Source organism: Microchirus variegatus (genome assembly GCF_963457635.1).
Source record: "Microchirus variegatus genome assembly, chromosome: 1".
Taxonomy (NCBI): domain Eukaryota; kingdom Metazoa; phylum Chordata; class Actinopteri; order Pleuronectiformes; family Soleidae; genus Microchirus; species Microchirus variegatus.
In genome coordinates this window covers 695022-706174 of record NC_139802.1, presented here as the reverse complement: position 1 = coordinate 706174, position 11153 = coordinate 695022, and the positions used below count along the sequence as shown (strand labels likewise).

Here is an 11153-nt window from a genome sequence, read left to right as displayed (position 1 = left end):
GCTATGGATTATTAAAGGTGCCATATGTAAGAATGTGGCCAAAAACAGTTACTACATTCAAATTCAAAATATCGAGGTCTATTACTCGGCAGCTGAGACTCTACTGACTGCAATGATTGGTAGACGGCGGTAGGTGGCGCCACATGATTTCAAAACATGATTTCAAAACATAAACATGATTTGCAGTCTGCAAAATATATTTTTTAATGTAAATATTTTGTCTGTCCTGTTGTTGTTGGTGAGTTCAGTTTGTTATATGAACATTATTCCTGAGTCTCTGTGACATATTAGGAGGATTTTATGATTTATTACATAATGCACCTTTAAACATACAAACAGTCAATCTTTGACATCTTTGATTCTGGTTCTGTCAGATATTTTCCTGTTAAAAGGGAGTTTTTGAATTGTTGGATTTATCTTCTCTCTGTAATATTGTGAAGGTTGTTGCCTTACTATGTTCAGTGCCTTGAGATAATGTACGTTAACTGAATCAATAATAAAACGTTTTATTTATATAAGTTTGTTTTCTCCTTTCAGCTTCGACACTTAAGGCCCCAACAACACCCCCTAAACCCATCAGAGGTAAAATAAGCTCATTGTTCTGTACAAATGAAATCTGTGGACTTTCTCTGCAGTGAGTGTTCATGAAAAAATGTCTCTTTCATTGTCACAGATCAGACCGTGTGGTTCCTGGTGATAACGGCTCTCTTGTGCACAGGAATTGCACTCGTTGTTGTTGCCAAAATAAAACCATTCCTTCGCTGGATCAGGTCCAGGCGCGGTACGGACAACCCTGCAGCAATATATTCATTTGTATTATTATGTTTTATATATATTTATATATGATAATTAAATCATATTTGAATGTTGTTTCCACACTCTCTTCTCTTGTTGCACAGGCTACTTTTTGACTGAAAAGCCAGTTCCAGTGCTGCCGTGCTCTGAGGACGACGTGGTGTCCGAGCCTGTGCAAGAAGTGTGTGAGAAATGTGACCAACCTATTGATTTATGTTCTGACGATGAGTGTTGAAGCTGAACTTGGATGAGCAAGAATTTGACAGGCAGTCACGGATGATGCAGAATGTCTTTTGCTGCTCAGGACATTTATGACTAATGACACCAAACATCACTGCAACGAGTGCAGGTGGATGGACCCACAGAGGACGTGCTTTGGAGACAGATGTGTCTCTCTGGGTGGAGATATGACTCTTTGACATTTGTCACTTCAAGATAATGAAAGTGCATGAGAATTTGCACTGTGTTGATATAAGGTGACATGTATGTACAATGGTACAAAGAAACTTAGGGCCAATTCCAATTCCTATCTTCACCCTCAAGCTCAACCCTTAATCTTAACTAACCCTCAAAACCAAGTGTTGAGGGTTATTTTGTCACTTAGAAATGGGACACCCCTTAAATGCAGATACGTCTTCAGACTGTAGGGGGCAGAATAACGCCAAAGCTGCGTCCAGTCTGTCAACTCCAAAAAAGAAGAAGAAGAAGAAGAACACGATTATTTATTCTGATCCGTTTGTCAGTCAAGTTATTAGGTTGTCAGTTAGTTATAAGATGATACTCATACAAATATTCAGCTGACAGTTACCACACACCACGACTTATTGAAAAGTAAACCATAGCAAACCATCACTACTGACAAAAGATGGTAAAATAAAAATAAATGTTACTCAACAATGACGTCAGTAATCCATAATATGGGCCTAAACTAAGATAATACAATGGTTTTCATCATTTTTATATCTCTATTGACAAAGAAAATACTTCATTTTCATGCTTTCGGCGCCATCTTTGTTATGTGAAAACACGCAATGCATTCTGGGTAGCCCTTGCTCCCAAGGGTGGTCTCAGAAAATCTCAATATTGAGGGCGATACAGCCCTTAAACTTGACCCTCAACTTAATTTTTCTGAGAATCAGGACAGAACTTGCACTAGAGGGAGAACATTTTTGAGATTGAGGATTAAGATTGAGGGTTAAGCGAGGAATTGGAATTCACCCTTAAAGTCTGTTTTATATCTTTATCTTTTAGTTTTTTTTGCTGCATTTTTGCAGTATTTAGTATTCACACCACGTGAATGTAATATGTTAATAAAAGTCTACACCATATTCTTTCAAAACATTTTTTATTGAAATTAAAAAAAAAAAAATAATCATATCAAATACTAAATAGAGATGAGAGAGCTTATCAAAAACTAGGGGATATAACTTAAAAAAATGATCAAGTTCCAGTTGCTTATTTCCAAAAACCTGAAGAAAGAAATGTCACCACGCAGCACATTTGTCCCTTCATGAATGAAACGTGCTCCACAAGCTGAGCTGTAGTCTATAAATTACTCCTTCAAAAGAATGTGCTTAGAGTCATAGTCTCATACCAGCTCAGCGTGTCATCGCTCCTCCTCCTTGGACATGTGACAGTCCTTCCCCTGCTCCTGCGAGGGAAAGAAAATGCTGTCGCTGTCTGCGCTCCTTTCCTCCTCAGAGATATGAAGACTGGGAGAAGATGACGGATGACACACAGGACTTTCTGTTGCGTCGTCTTCCTCGGCGGCGCCCGCGCTCTCAGCCGTCTTCTCGCCTGCAACCGTTGTTCCAACTTGCCCTGTGAACTGGCTGAGCAGGCTGAAGATGACTGTGCCTGGGTTATGGAAATGGACCGGACCTTTAGAAACATGTAAAGAGTAGTCATTGAGGAATGCTTTAATTGACTCGCTTACAGAAGCTAACAGTAACTCAGCTGCATATTCCCCCCGTTGTCATTATCTTACTGACTCCGTACAGTTATTTATCTATATTTCACATAAAACAAGTTTTATTTGATTCATAAGTACCCAGATTGGATGCTGAGACAGACGGTGGCTGGTGCTTGGCACTGAATGAGTCTCTGGGGAATTGACTTGACTCTTTTGACTTGAATGAAGCAGAAGCTTGTCTCCCCTAAATAAGAACATGCAAACATAGGGAGGGGGAACATGTCATTTATATAAAATACATGTTATAAGAATGAGCACTAGAATCCTTTAGACACTCACCTCATCGCGTAGCTTTGCAATAGCTGAAAAGTAGTAGTTTAAGTTATTTTTCTTTGCTCGTCCACCAGTGATAACTCAACAATTCATGAAAGATGAAAGGTTTAACTCACACTATGGGCCAATTCCAATTCCTATCTTAACGCTCAAGCTCAACCCTTAATCTTAACTAACCCTCAAAACCAAGTGTTGAGGGTTATTTTGTCACTTAGAAATGGGACACCCCTTAAATGCAGATACGTCTTCAGACTGTAGGGGGCAGAATAACGCGAAGGCTGCGTCCAGTCTGTCAACTCCAAAAAAGAAGAAGAAGAAGAACACATTTACGTCAGGATTATTTATTCTGATCCGTTTGTCAGTCAAGTTATTAGGTTGTCAGTTAGTTATAAGATGATACTCATACAAATATTCAGCTGACAGTTACCACACACCACGACTTATTGAAAAGTAAACCACACCGGCCGACTATTGACAAAAGATCGTAAAATAAAAATAAATGTTACTCAACAATGACGTCAGTAATCCATAATATGAGCCTAAACTAAGATAATACAATGGTTTTCATCATTTTTATATCTCTATTAACAAAGAAAACACTTAATTTGTAGCGTACTCGTTTCACTGCTTTCAACGCCATCTTTGTTATGTCAAAACACGCAATGCATTCTGGGTAGCCCTTGCTCCCAAGGGTGGTCTCAGAAAATCTCAATATTGAGGGCGATACAGCCCTTAAACTTGCCCTTAAACTTAATTTTTTGAGAATCAGGACAGCACTTGCACTAGAGGGAGAGCACATTTTTGAGATTGAGGGTTAAGATTGAGGGTTAAGCGAGGAATTGGAATTCACCCTAACCATGTTCTGGTAAACACAAGCTTACCTCGCTTAAAACAGGCTCCATCTCTCGACTGCTGGACACAGAACGAGATCACAAGAGCCAGACATACCATAACAACCACTGGACACAAGATGGCTACCAGCTGGCTTCTCGTCGTGTCTGAGATAAAGAAACGGGACAGTTGAGGCTTGAGTTCAACCGAGGTGAACAGTGTATTTGCGATCTGGTCATAAAGCAACTGAACCCAGCAGAAGTTTGAAAAATGTCTTCACAAAAAGGCTTTAGAGGCACAAAAACCTGAGGTTTGCATCACAGGAAAAGTTAATGGATCAGTGGGATTTCCATGATTTATCATCTAGAATCAATCCAAGAGCTTGAATTGGGCAATTGGGGGAAAACATGTTGGATAAGTCACCAGTTACTGACAAGGCTAACATGTGGAGACATGACCACTCACACATACATCAGTTTAGTGTTACCAGTTAATATAACCTGCATGTTTCTGTCATGTAGAAGCCAGAGTTCTCCACGAGGGAAACTAACTCTGACATGAGCAGAAAATGCAAACTGAGCACAGAAAGGCCATGAGTTTTCAAACCCCCTGATTTGTTCATGATCATTGAAAGACTGTTGATCGCACATTTAACAATTGATCACGGACCATTTGATTTGCCAAATCAACTGAATACAACAAACTGTCACGAGAGCAACAGTTTCATTACCATTATATATATATATATATAGAGAGAGAGAGAGAGAGAGAGAGGTGGAAAAAGTACTAAAATATTGTACTCAAGTAAAAGTACCAATACTTTGATGAAATATTACTCAAGTAGAAGTAAAAAGTAGTTCACTTGTGTTAATAAGGCGCAAACATTTTTCTAAAACCAGAGAAGAGACGTCACCATGTTTGGCTTTAAAACGGTGTTGTTGTTTTGCATTTTGCATTAAAAAAAATATTTTGCAGACTGCAAATCATGTTTATGTTTTGAAATCATGTGTTTTGGCATGTGGCGCCACCTACCACCGTCTACCAATCATTGCAGTCAGTAGAGTCTCGGCTGCCGAGCAACCACGGGTTGCCAGTTACGTCATAAAACGAAACCTAAAATACCTCTGTATTTTGAATTTGAATGTAGTAACTGTTTTTGGCCACATTCTTACACATGGCACCTTTAAAAAATACAAAATACACAAAAAAAGTATTAAATACAGTAACTTGAGTAAATGTATTTTGTTACTTTCCACCTCTGTATATGTATATATAGATAGATGTCCCACTTACTTTTTTTCACACTTGCCCATTCATGTTTTTACCCCCAACACACTCACAGATGTATGTACCCACTAACCATGCAGCCTGTCCCCAACTAGTGCTGACTGGTGGAAAAAACTGTTGTATTGCGTCCCCATCTTAATCCAATCCAACTTTATTTGCAAAGCACTTAAGAAAAGGTTGATGGAATTAGTGAACTTTCTTCTGAGAGGCATGCATATAGCTGACAGTCTGCATAACAGTGGAATGAAATGCCATGCTGCCTAAATACAGAGCCAAGTGTGAGCAGATAGAGAGAGAAGAGAAGAGGGCCTTAAAACTGAGCCCTGAGGAACCCCACACAAGAGGAGGCTACAGAGGAGGCTACAGAGGAGGCTACAGAGTCACCAAGGCTGACACAGAAAGTACAATATGCCAAAAGTAGGATCTGAACCACTCCAGTGCTGCACCCTTAACGCCCACCACCCACTGCTCGAGACAAGAGATCAAAACCTCATGGTCCACTGTGTCAAAAGCTGCAGTTCGATCACTGGAATGAGAAGCTAAAAAGATATCATTAAAAACAGAGCTGATTCTGTACCGTGCAGAGTTGGAAAACCTTGAGAATATTGTGCTCTTCAAGAAAGGCTAATCATTGGCTGTAAACTAGATCTTAACTGATATAGCCAGAGGCGCAGCTTGTGAACAGTTATTTACAATATTTTATTGTTCTATATAGTTTATTGTTTTATAATGTGGGTTCTTTACAGTGTTATGTATTCTTTTTACGAAGTTTATATAGTTTTCCAAAAGCTAAACAGTATTTTATTGTTCTTTACATTTATATTTTCACATACTTTTTAATTACAAGGTTTTTCCATGTTATTTCATTCATTTTGAAAAAAAAAACATTTTTAACTCATACATTTTTCGTTGGTGTCAGATTATTTATAACATAATGGTGATGAACACTGGTTGGAAGGAAGGGCCCCCTGGGAATTTTGGTCTAGGGCCCCTACAGACTCTAGAATCGCCTCTGGATATAGCGACAATGTTGACAAGGTTTGAAGAAGATGCGTCAGGAAAGGTCAGAGAGTCATTAATGTCAGTGGGACGTATTCTCTGTCCCTAATGTCAGTTCACTCACTGTTGGTGATATAATGTATATTCTGTTAAAATACATCAATTTCAATGTGGGGAAATCACTACAGTGTGTCAGTGCAGCAACCGTGGCAACCTGACCAAGGTTGATCAACATTTCATCCATGAAATCACGAACCTACAGCTAAAAAACAGACAATTGACAATACATATCAGCTGTATTCTCACACACACACTCACACACACTCACCTTCATCAGGTGTTGACGGGTCAGACTGAGAATCACATCTGTGTGAGATGAGGGTGATGTGTTAATGAGGCGCAAAACACAGTGAATCTGTCATTATTCTGTGATTCTGTAGTGTCTAAAAATGCTAACATTATCTAGGATTTTAAGGGTTCAAGAATCTTGATTTTGAGAGCCAGAATGTAGAGTTTTAAAAAGCCCACTCTGTGAGTCGTCGTAGCATTCGCTCCCTGCAATTTCAGGAAATCAACACTTACTTGGACAGTAGGCAGGGTTTGGCAGAAGTGCTGCTATGTCCTGAGGAAACTGCGGGAGGTGTCTGCTTATTATTTCCTGAGACTGCTGTGACCACTGGAGAAAAAACACATCCCAGATTTTGGTTTCAGTGTGTGAGCGTGTGTGCGTGCGTGTGCGTGTGCGTGAGAGAGAGAGAGATTTATCACTTAGTGTTATAATGTGCAGTCTCTCCGTCACATTGTGTCATGTCATATTTTTCTAAAACCAGAGACGAAATGTTACCATGCCTGACTTTACAACAACAACAACAACAACAACAACAACAACAACAACAACAACTAGTTGGACATTGTTCGTTTGTTTCTTATCACAGTCTTTGTCCTTGAACCTCTACAGAAAACCCTTGTTTGTCCACTTGGGGGCGACAGAGACTAATTATGAACCAAACACAATTCCATTGTACTCAATGGTCTGCAATGTAGTGCTGAACAGGAAGTGTATATGTTGGGTTAGAGTTGCCTCTTTGACATTATATTGTTTAAACATGATCACAATTATAACTTCAAAAGCACCAGGTGTTACACACCGACTCTAATGCATTTCTGTATTTATTTATTCCTACTTTCTGGGCCTCTTATAATGTATATGTTAATAAGCCAAAGTTAATGAGATTATTCATAGTTAATACAATATTCATGTGCGTTTTATAAGGCATTTGATAGGTGTAATGTTTGTGTTGCCAATACAAAACATTGTCAGTGTCTATGGAGACAACTCCAACTGACTTCATAAACCTTTACCATTTACAAGAACACAATTAATGATCGTATTAATGACTTATTACAATTCATACCACATGGTTAAAAACTGAAGGAGAAACCCTAGAGCTGTTTAAAATGTCGTATTAAGATTTATAAAAACCTATAACTGCAATACTAGTAAAGTATAAACACAACAAAACAGTCTATACGACTAACACTCATTATTTCCTACATTCATCATGCTTTTGATCATTTGAGTGGAATTGGCTGGTGGTTGTTTTTATTATAGATGTTTACTTCAGTGAAATGGAAGAGCTAAGATAGCATTTCTTATTTCTTGCTCATGATTCACACGAGTAAGAAACTGATGCATCGTCTTCAGTATCAACATTAGTCATTATCTTACAGTCAGTGAAACTGTGTGTTTGTTTACGTTGAGGTTAGTTGAACCCTGGTTGAGAGTGTGCACTGTTCAGTATTTACCACTTGAAGCGTTGTTTTTTTGCAGGATCCTGTCACAGGATCTGCAGTTCCCCGTGTACTCGTCCTCTTCAGAGCACATGAATCCAACCTCACAGACGCACTTTACATTGGACTTGCTGGTGCAGTTTTGAACCACCCTCAGATGATAATCTGACACAAAGGAAAATAATGGTGACTCAAACACAGCAGTTTATCACATATGCAAATATCTCTGCAGGGAGCTTTGTTTACCTGATCTGCAGTCTCCAAAGCAGCGTTCACAAGTGTCTTCACGGTTCCAGTCGGCTGTGAAGTGTCCTGCAGGACAAGGCTCACATTCTGACCGCTTCAAATAGGCACCTGACGGCAAGAAGACACAACAACCGTGAGAACAACCGGATGACAATGAGCAGAGAGTGCTGCATGTTAATGAAGGATGTGGTCATACAGCACAGACGAGACAATGCGCAAGAAAAAGCAAGACAGAGATATGAACTGAGCTATGAAGGGTTTCAGGATTTCCAAATATTAATCATAACAGTGAGTCAAAGCAAAAATAAGAAACAGACGGAAACACAAAAAAGAAGCACATATATGCACAAATATCAGCATTTTCTTACCTGCAGGACACATATCAAATCTTCTGCCCTTGTACGTCTGCTGCAGCTGGTGACACATTTATGATGATTTAGTCGACATCAACCACTGTAAGAATGCAGCAAAGTCCTAAACTACTTATTTATATTTGTTAATATTAATGTTTGAGACATTTCTTCTTCTTGGAGAGAAAACAATCTGTAAATCAGGTACAGAAACTGAAGAGGAAAAGTGTTTGTTACCAGCGGAGAGGTGAGCACCAACTGGGCACATAACAACGGGACAAAGTATTGCACAAGTCCCATTCTATAGAGAAAAAAAGTCAAAAATATTCAAATCAGTGGCAGAAATCACATCGTCTGCTACAAACACGGCACTCAAATGACTGTTCGGTAACATTTTAGTGCATTTGATACTAGTATCATGTAAAACATAAGGTTATATATGGTGAAATGTGGTGAAATTTAACAACAAATAATAAAAAATAACTCTTACCTTCAAAATGACTCGTCTTTGGTTCTTTGGTTTTGTTATCCTGCCTAAGGTGTGGTTCTTCTTCTTCCCCTCTCTCTCTCTCACTGCCCATCCTCTGCCTCAGTGTTTCCTTACCTGCTTACAGCTTCCTGTCTTCATGACTACGTCGTGCCCCGTCTGCTCTCTGACTAACACTTCTGCATCAAAGCCTCATCACTTTCCATGCAAACTGTAAAAACTGACGAAGACTGCAGAGAAAGACAGAAATGTTCTCAGCAGTGAACGCGTCTCAACACACGCTGCCGCACGATGTATTTTCCATCATATTTATAACACGTTCTTAGATAATTCACAGTGTCCAATTGCCTAATCCCCAAATCTGCATGTTTTTGTCACCCTGAAAACTCCATCTAAAGACTGATTTATCTTTCTGCTCTGGTTATCATAACACTTTGGATTATTTTCATATACATGCTGAGTGCCAGCCTTGGATCTCAGAGGACCATTTGTGATGCTTTGCCACCAAAGTCTGGAAAAAGTGACGAGGACTTAATCACAACAAGGCTAAAGATAAACATGACCTCCATGAACCTAAAACGTCACAAAATAAGGAATTCCTCAGAAGAAAGGAGAACACCTACACCGATTTAACCAAAACAATACTATCTAACTTACAGAACACCAAGAAGGATGTGGATGATCTTAAAACATCTCGATCACCATCTGAAAACTTAAAGTGACATCAGGTTCAGGTCTGCACAACATGGATGGGAAAACTGAGCATTTGGAGAATCATTCTTGCTGCAAATGAACCTCAGTTGTCATTAATTCGCTTATTTGCGACCTGAGATTTTCCGACTGTGACACGAGCCACTGAAATCATCTCAGAAGTTGAGGGGGAAATTTCCATTTGTGGAATCATTCATTCAAGGACCCTCAATTTCTCACACAGGGGTTTTTTCCCCTTCAGATTCTGATGTAACTGAACAGTGACAGTTGTGTACAGTTTGTCACTGGAAAGATAAAGAGGCCAATGTTGGATTCCTCTGTACAAAAGTCCCACATATCTCCATTTCTTTGGAAACAGAAAAAGCCTTTGTTTGAGACGAGCGTGGTTGTATTTAAGATTAAAAAATATCACACATCAGCGCGTTACTCAGTTTCATCTTTTATTCGGTCAGTCCCTCTTACGTACGTTACATACTGTAGCTCTGCACTGAAGCTTTTTTAGCCAGAACTGCTTTGCCTTGATGTTTAAAGCTGCTAAGTCACACATCTGGAGAACCGGGAGTATCATCAAATATGATCCAAATGTCTTTGAGGCGAAGCTTTTAACAGATGAAGTGATGAACAAACACTGAAAAGCTCATGTGATTTGTATATTGATTCAAAGCGAGTTTCTTTCCAGGTTTGTTCATGTGGACATTCTTCTTTTGCAGTCTTTAAACACAAAGTACATATGCAAAGCTGTATTTACCTTTTTCACATATATGTATATATATCAAAGCCATCATACAGTCATTTCGCTAAAGCATTTGCATATTAGTAGTTCATTTCTTAAACTTGAGTTATTTTTAAGATGACTTTAACTTGGCAACCACGTACACTCAGAAAGAAAGTACCAATGGAAAAAAAAGAACTTTACAGTCATTTGATTAATCTACGTGTATTTCTGAAGGTGATCGCAGTCCAAAATCATTTCAGTGTCACTTCAGGCACATCGGACTGACGTCGGATTGAGTTGGTGTTTTCTACTTCTTCTGTTATGTCGTACATTTGCCACAGTAAAAGCCTTAAAAACACTCACTGTACAGATTACACCCAGAAACACACACACACACACACACTGGCACATGCATACAGAGACTCACTCAGTGCGTGAAAGTAAAACTATACAAAAGGAACTTGTGCGTTTTTTATGTTTCTGACATCCTAAACAAAACAAACTCAAATGAAACCCTAAAATCAGCATCAGCTGATCGGCATACTTTTATTTTATTTATTTTTTTGAAATTATAACCTCATGTAGACGCGTGAATTGCGTGAGGTAAAAGCAGAGAAACACATTTGACCTGGATGAACCACACACTAAAAAAATACTACAGCGTCTGATAATAAATCCATGATGAAGGAGAAGAGA

At 39.0% G+C, this 11153-nt stretch overlaps 1 protein-coding gene across 1 annotated transcript; it reads right to left on the bottom strand.

Moving 5' to 3' along the window:
* Positions 1–2308: 2308 nt before the first annotated feature.
* LOC310930977 (uncharacterized protein) lies at positions 2309–9172 on the bottom strand (the record flags this gene model as incomplete). The annotated part of the gene is made up of 11 exons (XM_083894046.1): positions 2309–2676; positions 2846–2951; positions 3047–3069; positions 3922–4038; positions 6486–6523; positions 6740–6833; positions 7964–8113; positions 8195–8302; positions 8563–8608; positions 8782–8802; positions 9149–9172. The coding sequence occupies 11 exons, from the start codon at positions 9170–9172 to the stop codon at positions 2402–2404; spliced, it is 1002 nt and encodes a 333-aa protein (XP_083750172.1). The 3' UTR covers positions 2309–2401.
* Between the last annotated feature and the right edge of the window lie 1981 nt (positions 9173–11153).